Source organism: Lottia gigantea (genome assembly GCF_000327385.1).
Source record: "Lottia gigantea unplaced genomic scaffold LOTGIsca_4, whole genome shotgun sequence".
NCBI classification, from domain to species: domain Eukaryota; kingdom Metazoa; phylum Mollusca; class Gastropoda; family Lottiidae; genus Lottia; species Lottia gigantea.
The window spans coordinates 1,546,958-1,563,341 of record NW_008709379.1 but is presented as its reverse complement, the minus strand read 5'-3'; the positions used below and the strand labels follow the sequence as shown (position 1 = coordinate 1,563,341).

Below are 16,384 nucleotides of genomic sequence, written 5' to 3'. Positions count from 1 at the left end.
AGAATCACAAACATGGCCACCGACCTCGTGGATTTATTCGTTTCGATCGGTTTAACCGAACAGAAAGCCAAGGAAACTATTAAAAATGATCAAGTTTCGAAGAATTTGAAGAGTGCTATCGATTCAGTAGGTTCAGATTTACTTTTCATTCAGATTTCTCTCATAGATCGTTGATAAGAGAGCCGGTATGTTGATATAAAATGATGACGTAACTCTACTTTCGATTTATGAATTTATTTGTGCAAGTCAATTTGGATTTGGATTTTGGGTGTAAACCTCACTTTGTCACAATTTTGCTCTTTGGAAATATTGAAGTGCAGTAATAAAGTAAATTAAGTTTTTTTTTTGTACCCTATCTACATTGTAAATCATTAGTAAATGCCAGGAAGTATTATTTTTTTTCAGGCTAGAAATGTAAGTGGAGAGGGTGACCTGAATGATTCTGGTAAACTTTTATACCATATTGCCACCAAGTTAAAATCTCAAATTAAAAATAGACAACCATTACTGGTAGAATATGTTGTCAAGAAAAAAATTACTTCAGAAAACCAGCTCAATGGTAAGATATTATAAAAACATTTATCCAAGAAGCATAATTAGCTATGTGGACTCAACAGGTGTTCTGGAGTGAACTTAATCACTTGCAAAGTGGCATCAGGTGATCAAGAATTGTCGGTCATTTTTCACCAGTTTTTTACTAATATCTGTGGAGCAAAAATGAAAAAAAAAATGGATACTGGTAATCTAAAATCTTTTTAAAATAGTACAATTTTTGATAGGCAGTACTATATGAATCCAATAGGCTTAAATAGGAAATTGCTCAATGAAGTGAAGTCTAATATTATAACATGTAAATATTTTCTATTTGTGTAGCTGGTATGGAGTATTTACTGTCCCACCCTGTAGAGAAGTTGAATGTAGAAGAGTTTGAGAAAGCATCAGGTGTAGGAATCAAGGTTTCACCAGAGGATATCGAAACTGCTGTAAGTTAGAATATTAAGTTAATATAGAAAACATTTGTTGATATCTTGTTGATAAGCACCAGAAGTTTGCTGAATTGGATGTTGGCTATATGCCATCCATATGTGATCATGACATAGGTCAAGGCTGATGATTTGGATGTCAAGCCAGTCATGTTTGAGTGGGACTCTTATTGTGGTTTTAGCAGGTGGTCATGAAGGCTGCTGGTTTGTAGTAGAAGCTTTCTGAATTGTAGTCCTAGCTTAAAATGCAATTTTTTAAATAAATTGAACTTTTGTACATCAATTCAATTTTTTGCTTGTGTTGATCACCTCACCACAATACTTGGCAAATAATGTTATTTAAATCATTTGATATAGACTGATGTTCTGTATGTAAATGTTTAATTGTAGGTAGAAGAAGTGATAGGGAAATATAAAAATGATCTGAAAGAACAAAGGTATAGGTTTAATACTGGAAAAATACTGGGTATGTTACTATCTCTTTATAACATGCCCATGATGAAACTGAGTTGTTACCCTTGACTAGATATATAAAACCATTGACTAAGTTACTCTACACTACTAAAAACTATAATAAAAAATGATTGGTTTAGTTGTATGTTCTGAAATATCTGGAAATGCACAGTGCCATTGACTAATGGAAAAATTTAATTTCATTATCAACAAATATATTATGAACTTAAATATTTATTTGATCTAATAGCTTATTAAAGGAGATTTTTTGTGCTAATATTTGAAATATTTTCTAGCTGAAGCAAAGGGAAAATTAAAATGGGCTGATGGTAAAGCTGTTAAAAATGAAGTAGACATGCAGGTTAGATTCACTTCTTTTTTTGTCATTATATTAGGGGAAAGAAGATAGGGTTGTACTTTTAGAGGTTTCATGCTGTTTTCTTAAATCTTTAAAGATTTTGTCTTGTTTTGAAGGAAGGTTTCAGAATTTATCCTGTTATGAATTTTTTCTTCTTATGTTGCTGATAGAGAGTGTAGAATCAACCATTACATCAACCTTATTTATAATGCCTAGGTTTCAACATTTTCTATCATTTCTTTGTGAGAAATATCGAATATCTGATTCCAAATGTTGTCAGACGTTGTCTATGTAACTAAGAATATTTACAGTATTGTTTTATGGCTTCAGTTATTAGATTTATTGGGACCAAAAACTGATGCTGATTTAGAAAAAGCACCAAAACAGAAGGCACCAAAACCTGCTAAAACAGCTGACAGTAAAACAGAGGCTGGACCAGTTATTGATGATTGTAAGTACTTGCTGCATTATAAAAGAGTGATTTTGCCCTGTCAGGCTGGTGACCCAAGCCGTAGAGTTACTTTGGGTCAAAGTAAGAATACACACTCTTTTACATTATATATTTTGAAGTATTTACATTATGGTCTTAGCATATTTGAAATTGAACATAAGAATAAAATTTTCTATTTCTAGTCATGGGTGAAGACGGCCATGTCAAGAGTTTTATGGATTTAATGGGTGATGCTGTCAAATTTCATAAAACAGGTATGTTTGTTCCTTTACTGTAAAAAAAAACAGATAAACCGACAAGTTAAACCCTGACCCAGCATCTGGGCATTGATAGTTCCCAGAGTATCAGTACCCATGTACAGCTATGCTGACTAAGCTTAATTTCATTTAAATTTTGCTGTTTTGTTAAAATTTCTAAAAAAACTACATTTTATTTTCAGGAGAGAATTATAAGACTGATGGGTATGTGATAACACCAAATACAATGACTATATTAAAAGAACATTTAAAACGTACAGGGGGTAAAGTTTATACCAGATTTCCACCAGAACCAAATGGTATTCTACATATTGGTCATGCTAAAGCTATCAACTTTAACTTTGGTTATGCCAAGGTGAGTATTGTACAAGATTTGAAATAGAGAAGAACGCCAAAAGAAGATATGTTATTAAAGTGATACTACGTCTTAGAATAAACATAAAATTTAATTCTCAAGAATGGTCAGTATGAGTATATATTCATCAGTGAACTTACCTGGTGTCATAAAGTTACAACAGAATCCCTGTAAAATCTAGAAAATTGGAAAATTCATAAAACTAAGTAATTATTGAAAAACGCTTCATCATAATATTAAGTGTTTTTCAATAGTTAATTGCATTTTTATTAAGTTTTTTTGATTTATCGGATTATATAAGGATCCTGTTATGTTATTTATGACACCAGGTATATCTACTGATGGATATATGCTCTTATTGGCCAAGTTTAAAATTTTTAGATTTTATGTTTATTCTAAGACATAGTATCCTTTTAAGGCTTTTTTGTTCACTCCTTAAAGGTGAAGTGAAGTATCTCACCTATTTCTATTTTATTCCTTAGCTGACTTACAGTAGATTAACAGTTAGGACCCTTTTAGAGAATAAAATCACTACATTAGTAATTAAGTACCAATTATGCTAAAAACAACACTGCAAGTAACTGTACCTTAGTTTATCATATTTAAACACCTTGTAATAAGTGAATCTATTAATCTGATCATTGTTTCTGTCTGTATTTACAGTGGACTGGTGGTAACTGTTATTTAAGATATGATGATACAAACCCAGAAAAAGAAGAAGAAAAATTCTTCGTTGGTATCAAAGACATGGTTGAATGGTTAGGTAGGTGCCACCAGTTATTATTGGTATATTGTGATTCTTGGCAAATAAAGATTGCAGATTTTGACCTATTGCTCTCCTATTATAACTATGAAGTAGTTTGGAAAAGCAGAATCCAACCTATCAAATTTTTGTTGTCTTAGGCCATTTCTAATATTGTTTATTCATTCTGTGGGAGGTCTTTCCTTTTCATAGAGTCAACAAAGCTTAAGTTAGTACTTTGTTTTGTAGGCTACAAACCATTTAAAGTGACACATGCTTCAGATAATTTTGATAAGTTATACAACTACGCAGTAGAGTTAATACGTAGAGGTCATGCTTACGTTTGTCACCAGACAGCCGAAGAGGTCAAAGGTTACAACAACCCTGATTCACCGTGGAGAGACAGACCAATGGAAGAATCTCTTAAACTGTTTGAAGTAGGTTACATTTTTTAGTCTTTTCTGATTAATGTTGCTCTAAATAATATAAATTGTTCTATCATATCAAGTGCTACTTGCTGATCGTTACACTGTGAAGGAAAAGTCCTTGACTGAAAACCTTTATTGAAACTTCTCACTCTATAACTATAGGCTAAAGTTGAACAAAGAACAAAACTTCAGAACATGTTCTTACCAATAGTTTTATTATGAACTCTTTTCTCAGACTATAATGTTAATATTTCTAGATATATCCCTACATGTTTATTATCAGTGGCTTTAAAAAATATCATCAAATATAAAGTTATTTGATTTGGGAACTGACATAACTTGATGATAAATGTTCTATACGCTTTCTGTGTTTTGAATCATGTTATATTATTATAGGACATGAAAAATGGAAGAATAGATGAAGGTAAAGCTACTTTAAGAATGAAAACTATTTTAGAAGAAGGTAAAAAAGACCCAGTAGCTTATAGAATAAAATTTACACCACATCATAGATCAAAAGATACATGGTAAGGCTGCTTTTGTTTTCTTTTTGGGATAAGACAAGTGAATCATGCTAAACTACCTAGCTGTTGGTGACATGATGGCAACCAGCCACTATTGAACCTACAATATCCTATCGATATTGCATAGTTTTCTTCAATGTGTTCTCCTTGTGTTATTGTTTAGTAAGATATGAATAAAAATTTATAAACCAAAAATAATCCCAATATTGGTAGCAAACATACTTAATATGACCATACCCATTGTTGATATTGATAAATTGTTTGAATACATTGAAAAAGAATATGATTCTATGAACTCAAAAGCAATGCTACTGTAAGGATAAGAGAATTGATATCATTAAAGGTTATTGAAAACTCTATAAAACTGTATAAATGTACTATTCTCTCTTGTTTTATAAACTTTTAAAAGTTTTTGTTTCAGACTAACTATATGTATTGCTTTCTTATTCCAGGTGTATTTACCCGACCTATGATTTCACTCATTGTTTATGTGATTCTATTGAAGACATCACTCATTCTCTGTGTACTAAAGAATTTCAATCCAGGTAAGGGCATACTTAGATTGTGTTTACGCTTTACTGTTTAATAGTCCCTTTCATTGATATTTTGAATGACGAGTTATTGTGTGTGTTTTGAAAGAGTGAGTTTCAAACATTGAAGCTATAAGTACATGGCAATATAGCTAATGTAGTCTGATACAAGTGGTAAATACAGCCAAATTGATATCAGAAACTGAATATTTAATGCTGAGTCATTATTCTTACCCTGTTCTATTGCAGACGTTCATCTTACTATTGGTTATGTAATGCCCTAGATATCTACTGTCCGGTACAGTGGGAATATGGTAGACTCAATCTCAACTATGCTGTTGTTTCAAAACGAAAAATAGGAAAACTTATTACTGAAGGTTTTGTTAGGTAAGTCAATTTTAAACTACAGCTTGTTCCACCAAGTGTCTGTCAATAATACTCATCTGGGTCCCGTTTAAAACCAATCAGAGCGGTTTACTTTACTTATGGGTAGAATGACTAAACAAGCAAGACTTTTTTTGTTGATTATGACTAATACGGCGTAAAAAGTGGACTGCTTGTGAATATGTTTTAATTGAAACCTGGAGGTGCAAGTATATTATTGTTAGACTATGGTAACCAGATATTCTTTCCAGGTTACAATTTCCATAATAATAACATATACCTTTGTGTTTTACAGAGATTGGGATGATCCTAGATTGTTTACATTAACAGCAGAAGAAGGGGATTCCCCACTGAATCTATTTATATCTTATTGTTTATTACAGAAATTAGGATGATCCTAGGTTGTTTACATTAACAGCAGAAGAAGGGGATTCCCCACTGAATCTATTTATATCTTATTGTTTATTACAGAAATTAGGATGATCCTAGGTTGTTTACATTAACAGCAGAAGAAGGGGATTCCCCACTGAATCTATTTATATCTTATTGTTTATTACAGAAATTAGGATGATCCTAGGTTGTTTACATTAACAGCAGAAGAAGGGGATTCCCCACTGAATCTATTTATATCTTATTGTTTATTACAGAGATTGAGATGATCCTAGGTTGTTTACATTAACAGCAGAAGAAGGGGATTCCCCACTGAATCTATTTATATCTTATTGTTTATTACAGAGATTGAGATGATCCTAGGTTGTTTACATTAACAGCAGAAGAAGGGGATTCCCCACTGAATCTATTTATATCTTATTGTTTATTACAGAGATTGAGATGATCCTTGGTTGTTTACATTAACAGCAGAAGGGGATTCCCCACTGAATCTATTTATATCTTATTGTTTATTACAAAGATTGGAGTGATCCTAATTTGTTTACATTAACAGTTTTATGAAGTAGGGGATTCCCCACTGAATCTATTTATACCTTATTGTTTGTTACAGAGATTGAGATGATCCTTGGTTGTTTACATTAACAGCTTTAAGAAGAAGGGAATTCCCCACTGAATCTATTTATATCTTATTGTTTGTTACAGAGATTGAGATGATCCTTGGTTGTTTACATTAACAGCTTTATGAAGAAGGGAATTCCCCGCTGAATCTATTTATATCTTGTTGTCTATTTTAGAGATTGGGATGATCCTAGATTGTTTACCCTAACAGCATTAAGAAGAAGGGGATTCCCAGCAGAAGCTATCAACTTATTCTGTGCTAAAGTGGGTGTGACTATGGCCCAGACTGTTATTGATCCGGTGTTACTAGAATCTTGTATTAGAGATGTTCTCAATATTACAGCTCCACGGTCAGTATTCAAATATTATTGGTTGATATACATTTGGTACATAGCCTAGGCAACCTGGCTTGGTAAAACAATAGCATGTGAATGATTTAGGATAGCTGTTGACTTTAAAGAAAACTACTACAAGATTGTTCATTTAGTTACTAGGATCTTACCTGTTTTAATCATGTCTTGTAAGGGATTTATGTCAATGATGTATTATTTTTACTTCGTATTTTGTTGGTTTTGATTTTATATTTTATATTTTATATTTTATATTTTATATTTTATATTATATTTTATATTATATTTTATATTTTATATTTTATATTTTATATTTTATTTTTATTTCTAGAGTAATGTGTGTATTTGAACCATTAAAAGTAACTATATCAAACTTACCACCTGACACCCCTTCTGAAGTTACCGTACCTAATTTCCCTGCTGATGAGAAGAAGGGTCACCATAAAGTACCCCTACGTAATGTTATCTATATAGACCAGTCTGACTTTAGAGAGGTAAGGAAAGGATGATGTAGCATTAAGATTTGGGAGTTTTGAATTTCATCTGATTTAAATGTGTTTTTTACGCTTCACAATATCTTTTTGTCAGTGGTGAAAGATTAAGGGAAAACATCATAAAAAACGTCACAATAAACTAAGTCTTTGTATGCTATGAACATCAGTCAAAACAAATCCATGTTTGTTTTACATTCCTAGCCAAATTACCTGTATTGTACACTTCAGCATAACTTTACCTTTTTTCTTTGGCACAGAAGCAACCCAGAATGTGCTATGTAGATGTGTATTTGATCATCATGATAAATCTTGTATTACAGGTAGCTGATAAATCATACAAGAGGCTATCGACCAATCAAACAGTAGGCTTACGACATGCTGGGCTGGTTATCTCTGTAGATAAGATTATCAAGGTACTACTCTTTATAGAATCATTATCCAGACACTTCCCATTTATAATACTTAACTTGATAATGGATTTTAAGAAATTTGAAATGTGTTTTTAATGATCATCATTTGATATAATTCTTTAGCCCATCAGTCAGACTGGTGTTCAAACTAGCACTTGATATCTTCTCCTTGGTAATGAGTAGAGCTCAGATAATTAGCTTGATACCTCTTTATTGCAGTCCCAAAGATAATATATAAATGCATGTCAAATTGCTAAATTTCGATCAATTTGTAAAAGTGTTTATTATTTAATCTGGATTAAGATGTAAAGAGATATAGGAGATTTCTGATAGATTTAGGCGTGGCATTTATTTAGCTTTATATTTTGATTCCAAATCAAAATTAAAAAACAATATCATGATGGAAAAGTCTGATCATATTTTGAGAACAAAAATACTTTGTATATCCAAATTAAATTTTAAACAATACAATCGTAAATATTTATAATAAATTGTTAAACTCTTTGTGGTTTTATTTCAGGATAAAAATGGTCGACCTTCAGAATTATTAGTCTCCTGTAAGAAATCAACAGAAACAGAGAAACCTAAAGCCTTTATACACTGGGTATCTGATGGGTTAGAATGTGAGATTAGATTATATGAGCGATTGTAAGTTTTTTTAATGATATTTTACATTTTAAACTTTCGCCTTTGTCTTACACAAAATTTCCATCAAAATGAACCATACATAAGCCTAGTGTCAATATTTAATATCAAATGCTACACTAACAACAAATTTCTATCAAAATATATTATGAGAAACACACATGATTGAGGCTAAGGTCAAAGGTGAGGTTTTTCTTTGAAGGTTACCGTCAAACTACGAAGAATGAAAATGGAATATGCACACAGAGTAATGTCAGGATCTTATATATTAAGATTTATGTAAAAGTGAAAATGTCTACTGGGAAACAATCATTAGTACTGCATGCTTAGACTATGACTGTCAACTATTGGGCAAGTAGCTGTTGTTGGCTTCATGGATGTCATTATGGCCATTTTCCTTTCCAGATTCCACCATAAAAATCCTGAAGACCCAAGTGAAGTACCTGGTGGCTTCTTAACAGACGTCAATACAGTAAGTATTAGATCTTCATTCACGTTCTGTCGGGCTAGGAAATTAGTGATGTGTGACAATACAATTAGTTGTTGTCTGATTTTTATATAGTTGTTCCCCTTTAGTTTAATGTGAAAAACAAGTGAACTTCTCTGTAACAAATGTAAGTTTAAGTACCGGTACCAAGGCTGTTTCAGTACTGCAGAATACTATTATTATAATTTTATTATGTCCTTAAAGGGACAGATTCACCATCAGTTTGACCAATTGTGCCTTAGTCTCAGAAATGTGATTTGTTAGCCGAGCTAATCAGTAATCAGCTCACTTCCAAAATGTGATCCTTTAAATGCATGTGTCTCCAGAATTATTTGCGTTTGAAAGCTAAAATGATGACTCATCTTTTTGCCATATATAGAAAAGACATATATAGATATTAAAAGTGAAATTCCTAGTTTGAGATATTTTTTAAGGAATAAAGCAATTTTCATACAAAAAATAGAAATCGATATGTTACATGTTTCAAAAATATACAAAGCCACATAAATAAGTTTGACATCATTAACTTTAGCAATCAATTATAAATGAAATTAGTATTCATAGAATGGAAATTTTATATCAAGAGTATTTACAAGAAAAATGGCAAAATGTTTCATTACATCTAAATTTGTAGAGTTCAATACAAATAAAAACTTTTCTGTCTTTTAATATTAGGTATAATGAGGAAATAGTGAGATCTCCAACCTCATTGCATTCCTATAATAAGACCCAAATCACTCACTGAAAATTGCTAATTTGTCCCTCATGGTTCCTAAAATTTTGCTATTCTTGTCTTTCAGAATTCTTTGACAGTTATTCCCAATGCCTTGATTGATGTTTCTACAAAACAGGCTAAAACGTTTGATAAATTCCAGTTTGAGAGGTGTGGTTTCTTCAGTGTTGACCCTGATTCTTCTGCTAAAAGGGTAAGTACATTGTTGATCTTAATTTTTTACCTCACTGCACTAGACCACTTTTCATGCAGACTTGACTTAGAGTTGCATGGTGTTGCCAATCTTGTCCAGATTAACCTAATCAGGTGCAAAAAGGTTAAATTTTCATTTAATTTCCTAGAGCTCTCTACCATTGTCTTGTACGACATTCCTTATATAATTGATTAGGAGCTACTCTGGGTCACAAATTGAAACATTTTATGCACTTCAAATACTTGCTGTATCTTCATCGAATTTTGCTGCCGAAGCCCTTGTAGATACATGTGATGATGTTGACCAATAACAGAACTTTACATTTTAACCAATCAGAAACCATAAAACCCGACAGTTTACAACATTCTACATTATATAATAATGATAATTATTTTTTATTGCGTAAATTACATCACAAGTGGTCAAAGCAAATGCAAAAACAAACCAAACACAATAATGTCAATGATGACAAAATACAGAAGTTACAAAAAACTACATGAAAAATATAAATGAGCAAAATACAAAAGTGACAAAATACTATAAAAGTCTCTGGTTAATAGAATATTATCAGATTAAAATTGGGCGTATAAAAACAGTTGTTACACTTATATTTTCACACTGTCTCTCTCAAAGAATTACAAACATTCTTGTTTTCTATGACAAGATACATAGTTGATGTTAATAAATCTTTCATATGTTAAACTAACACATGTTTTTCACATTAACACACATTTTACATGGTGAATAATTTCTTACGATAATTAATGTCTTCTAACTTGACTATAATAGATGACAAAGACAATTTATATCATTTTTTTTTATCAAGTAAAATTTATAGTAAGCTGTTGGGTTAGAAATCAGACTGAGTATTCTCGAAACAATCTTAGCAAGGATCTATCCTAGTAATATGAATTGAAATGCCTCCTTTTCATTATTTCTGGATTTAAGTTATCCGAGCGCTGAGATCGTTTTGAGTATAAGTTGCCAGCTTTCTTAAATCAGAAACTGTTTTTGTTGGTTTTTATAAAATACACAGGTGTTAAAATCATAACATCATGGCTATGTCAAAAGACTGGATTCTCATCTTTGGATTAAATTCTTGACATAATATGTTATCTTTCTCAATACAATAACCCACCTTACATTAGAAATATTATCTGTTCTGAGAACAAAATGTATTAATTTTGGCCCACATTTAGGAGGTGGTTTCAGAACAGTTCTCAGAATGCCGCATGTCCATTAGGCAACCTTTGTCATTATCTTACATTCGGGTGACTACAAGGACTAAATTCAACCTCATCACGAAGAGTTCTCTAGATAACTGTGCCAAGAACGCTTTCATTTACACTACAACTGAAGAACCGTTCTCAGACCACTTGAATTTACTGTACAGTACTGTGTAATGTAAATGGGCACATTTTATTGCTTTATAGGGGCCTGGTGTAACTTATATTTTCAATCGGCCCAGTGGTAAATTGGTAGGGATATTAAAACAACACATTCATCATTAATAATTGTGTATCTTTTTCACAAAGCGAATACTGCATTTTTATTTTGAACAGACACCTAGAGTTTTTGGCTGGTTTCGTCTATCAACCTATCATCATGATAAACAGCATTAATCTTCTAATCTTACCACTGTTAATTTCCTGTATCACAGTTTAAAACTGGTTGGTAACAGCCTCTCTCTCACATATGGTGTCAACATTCAAATTGGTTACAAAACTTTTAAATTTTTATTTATATATTTTATGAACTTAAAGTTTAAATTTAGGAGAAATTTGTCATTCTTTATTTATTTGTACTCATTCTTTAAAACACAAAGACATTTATGTCAAATTCCTAGTTACATTTTCAAATAAAAGTAAGAGTAATTTATGGGGCCAGTTTTGGGTGAACTGACAATAAATCAAAAGTTATTATGACTATTTGTCTATTTATGTTTATAAGCTGATTGTATCTTGACTTTATGGAGCCCCTGAATTACCCAATGTCAATAAAAGATTGAAAATTAAAAGTGGTATAATAAAATCTTATCTAAATGTAATTTACTAATAATAACACAAGAAGAGATTTTATCATTTTAAAGAAAATGGAATGTATGATTTTTTTTTACGTAAATTTATATTTAGGTTCTGCAATATCAGCAAATGTGAAGGAAAGTATATTATTTGATTGATAAATTTAAGATTACCAGTAACATAACAGCTGAAATGAAATTGAAATGAAATTTTCTGAAACTCATTTGAGATGAAATTTGAATTTTAAGAAACCCAATGATATTAGCTTGATTTGCAACTTTTTTCCTCCTTTCTTAGAGTCTATATTTATGACAGAAATTTTTTACAATGCTTAGTTGAAATGAATTAGTTAGTAGTTACCCTAAAAATATGGCTCAAAAAATGTCTGACTGAAAAAATGTCTTGGTATAAACTGAAAAGTAGTACAAGATTCCAGCATCTGCCTTGCTAAGAGATTGCTGACCTTGGTTGGCTATTCTCAGAGTTGAAATTCATTGAAGAAAATGTATTAAATAATTTATTATCACATATTGAAATACAGACCCAGTACTGAAGTATCCCCTAAAATATTATTAAGAAAAAGGTCTAAGAAACAGTGCAAGATAGATTCCAACATCTGTCCTGCTGAGAGATTGTTGACCTTGGTTGGCTTGACATAGTCATTACTGGAATCAGATTCATCAAATACCATGAGGAGATATTTCATTATCAATATCATACACCATACAGTATTACTATCACTCTTCAGATGACAAGATTACAGGTCAGAGGTCAAATACCTCACTGACCCTGATTGACCTTTACTACACCAACCATCTTGTTAATGAAATGGTGAAGTTTTTGATAGTTGTTTATGATCTTCAAGGGATATGGTATCTTGATTTTGTGTTGTGTTAAGACTTGTGCATTTTGATGCAAGTCAAAGCAACTAGTCACCTAATAACATTCATGGGCAGCATTCTAAAATCAAAGTCCTTCCTGATATCACTTTTTTACACATCATGTATATACCAAATCGCATCAAAATCTGATTAAAACTGTAGTCTATATGGTATCCAATAAAAATAGTGATGTGGTTGGCAGTACTATAAGACCACATTTTTAAGTAGGTGTTTAAGATTATGAGATATGACAGAATATTAAGAAGACTGAGAAACTGCAGTGAATATTTTGAAGAATGTATCCCTTTATAGACTATGAATATGACATTACTATAATGTTATCAATTGATAGTTTTCTGTAGTATCGAGTAGGCTATTACTACTGAGTAGGCTACTACAATGGTACCAAATATTATTATTGATCAGGGTTATCCATTTAACTCTGTGATCCCTTTTTAACCTCCTTACCTAATGATTTATAGATATGCCACTGACCAGAAGTTCCTAAACTAGCTAAATAAGATTAATAAATTGACTTTTGTTTATGAGTTTAGTGCCAGAGTTTGTTATATTAATTGCTTCATTCTATAACTGACAATCAAACTATAGGTCATTCAGTTGGTCCTTTAATGATTGTCTTCTCTGGCCACTGGTTTCTGAATCTGTGTTGGCCTTCACAATTATCCAACATAACACCTAAAAAACATGTTACTTATCTTGTTAGGCGATTTTAATAGGCACTGGCTAACTGCACAAGCCGCATATTTCCTTTGTTTTTCAGCTTTACTGTACATAAAAGAGTTTCATTCGTGTAGTACATGGGGCATGGGCAATGGATTGGTTCCCTGTCTCTGCGCTAGTTTTTTTCTTCTCACGCTATGGTTAGGTAGGGATGGTCATATGTTGTCCATCACGGTGCGAATAGTCATTGCCTTTAAACTTTTTATAAGCAAGTGATTTGGTTAATTTCAGACAGAAATGGCATTTAGTGTTCAATGAGGGAAATTTTGCCAAGACATTGGCATTTCTACTCTTTCTTAATTTCCATCTGTCAAGGGATCTTCAAAGTGCACCCTGATCTGTTAAATACATTATAATATCAGATATCTACATAGATCTCTGTCTTTAAATACATAAATCATAATACTTGATTCTTATCTTGATTCTGACTGAGACTCAGACTTGTAGACTGAACTCTATATTAGCAGGGTGACAAAACTTCAATAATCTAATGAGCTATTCACATTCTCTCCAGTATTTCAAGAGGTTATTTGCCACTAGCTTCAGAAGAGGGAATCATTGAGCAATGTGGCATATTACAATATTAATTTGGTTGTTCACATTAAATTCTCCATAACTTTCCTCTATACTGAAGAGATTAAGAAGTAGCTCAAATGATTTGGGTACTGGATCACTAAACTATAAGTGGATTTGGATTCTGACATACATACAGATCCTCATTGCGTAGTGTTTCAGTCTTCACAGAATATTGAAAAGTAGGATGGGATGAATTGCATTTTATTCCATTGACCTGATAAGGTGCAAAACAGTACCTGGATGTAAAACTCACCTTCAGTTCATCTTCACTGTTTACCTAAAGACAAAAGATGCTAGTAGCAGAATTCTTGTAGTGTTGTTTTTAGCACACGATTTCTGCTTACAAACAATTACTTAATGTATAAATTTTGAACATATCTTTTAAGAAAATTCAACCAAATTCCTCTGCATCTATAAAGATAATTTGAGTCCTAAAAAACGTTTTACTGTAGACAATGAATTTCAAACAAACAGAATGACATGATGTGGAATGCTCTGTGGAATTTAAGAGAATTATTTCCATTTTACAATTGAATTTGCATGAAGATAAGAAGATAATTTCAGAAAATTCAGATTGTTGTTTATATGAAATGATATATAGCCATTGTTTTAGAATTCTAGCTTAGATAAGCCACTTGAATTGGTTTATAAAATTTTGAAAGTGTTTGGCTAAGCTTTATAAAATGTTGTTTTAAGTTTAAAATGGCTTTATAATAGAGTATTGACATTGCAATAGTTAATATAACAGTTTGATACAAAATTATGTTCTAAAGAAAATTTTTTACGTAAATACTGCGACATGTAAATTATATCCTAATTTCTGTTTAACTCTATGTATGGACAACCTATCTTAAGCCTTAAAGATGAGTTCCCTTATTTTTATTTATGAAAATGCTAATACTTATATGAATAGAAAGTAAAGGTGTTCTAATGACTTGGAAAAATACCAGTTTGTCTCACCAGCTAAATTAGAAGAGAATTACCAGCAGAATTCCAATGAGTGATCGATCAAGAAAGGTCAAAAAGTCTTTTTTGTTCATCCAGACTGTACATACATGGACATATATAATTGGTTAGACATGCAATAAGAACATAATGATAAGATTAAGAATACATGATAATTCATTAGAAACACCAATTAATCAAATAGTTTGCTTAATTTGACACTAAAAAGCAAGAAAACCCATCTTTAAATAGTTTGATTTGTTAAAGTTGTAATCAAAGGATCTTGACAGTTTGAAATTGAGTTTTCTAATATCATTATCTTGACAGAAACTGTATTGACCACTTGACCAATCATCAGCCCATCTGGAAATATGACATGCAATTTCATTTCTTTGACATTTCAAATGATTTATAACATACATATGTACTTTAAAATTTGTGAAATTTTAGATTATTTGAAAGTATAGTATTTATATATATGGTAGTTTACCATAACAATCCTATATAACGGTCTAAAATCTCAACAATATTATTCTTTAGGTTGATACTATTGTTCTTTCGTAGTTTATCTTCTATAGATTTCTCAACTTTAGATCAATTAGTGTAAGGTGGGGTCTTGAAATACCAGAAATTCCACCTCTTTTTATTTACATCAGTTAAATAATGCAATAAAATACAATTGATCAAAATACAATACAATTTAAGATATGGTATTACAACACACCACACCACATCGCTTGGAAACATTGCAGTACATTATAATACAATACATCAAAATACAACACATTTCAATATAACCAATAATTCAAAAGTATACATAATACAATATGATACAATATAAAATACAGTAGAATTCAAAATGCAATGCATAAAATGGATGTATGTATTCTACATTTCAATAAAGAACAATTTTATTCAGTAATATGAAAATGAAAAACAGTTCAATTTAATGCAATACTAAAAGATACAATACACATCAATGCAAATACAATATACTCAAGTACAATACACCCAAATACAATACACTCAATTACAATATACCCAATTACAATATACTCAAATACAATATACTCAACTACAATACACTCAAATACAATACACTCAAATACAGTACACTCAAATACAATACACTCAATTACAATATACTCAATTACAATATACTCAATTACAATATACTCAAATACAATACACTCAATTACAATACACTCAAATACAATACACTCAAATACAATATACTCAAATACAATACACTCAATTACAAAACACTCAATTACAATACACTCAAATACAATACACTCAAATACAATATACTCAATTACAATACACTCAAATACAATACACTCGATTACAATATACTCAATTACACTACACTCAAATATAATATACTCAAATACAATACACGCGAATACAATACACTCGAATACACTCAAATACA

General features: G+C 31.1%; 1 protein-coding gene across 1 annotated transcript in view; it reads left to right on the top strand.

The window, feature by feature from the left end:
* LOTGIDRAFT_228742 (hypothetical protein) overlaps positions 1-16,384 on the top strand; it is a 21,166-nt gene continuing 4,782 nt past the window's right edge. Inside the window, exons 1-19 of the mRNA XM_009059678.1 lie at positions 1-126; positions 406-559; positions 874-983; positions 1,374-1,449; positions 1,733-1,797; positions 2,125-2,245; positions 2,428-2,499; positions 2,685-2,857; positions 3,521-3,620; positions 3,849-4,036; positions 4,424-4,554; positions 5,004-5,096; positions 5,331-5,468; positions 6,650-6,823; positions 7,155-7,317; positions 7,638-7,730; positions 8,248-8,375; positions 8,778-8,844; positions 9,660-9,785. Of these exons, the coding sequence (XP_009057926.1) occupies positions 13-126; positions 406-559; positions 874-983; positions 1,374-1,449; positions 1,733-1,797; positions 2,125-2,245; positions 2,428-2,499; positions 2,685-2,857; positions 3,521-3,620; positions 3,849-4,036; positions 4,424-4,554; positions 5,004-5,096; positions 5,331-5,468; positions 6,650-6,823; positions 7,155-7,317; positions 7,638-7,730; positions 8,248-8,375; positions 8,778-8,844; positions 9,660-9,785 (2,286 nt within the window). The 5' untranslated portion in view covers positions 1-12. The remainder of the gene's footprint in view (positions 127-405; positions 560-873; positions 984-1,373; positions 1,450-1,732; positions 1,798-2,124; positions 2,246-2,427; positions 2,500-2,684; positions 2,858-3,520; positions 3,621-3,848; positions 4,037-4,423; positions 4,555-5,003; positions 5,097-5,330; positions 5,469-6,649; positions 6,824-7,154; positions 7,318-7,637; positions 7,731-8,247; positions 8,376-8,777; positions 8,845-9,659; positions 9,786-16,384) is intronic.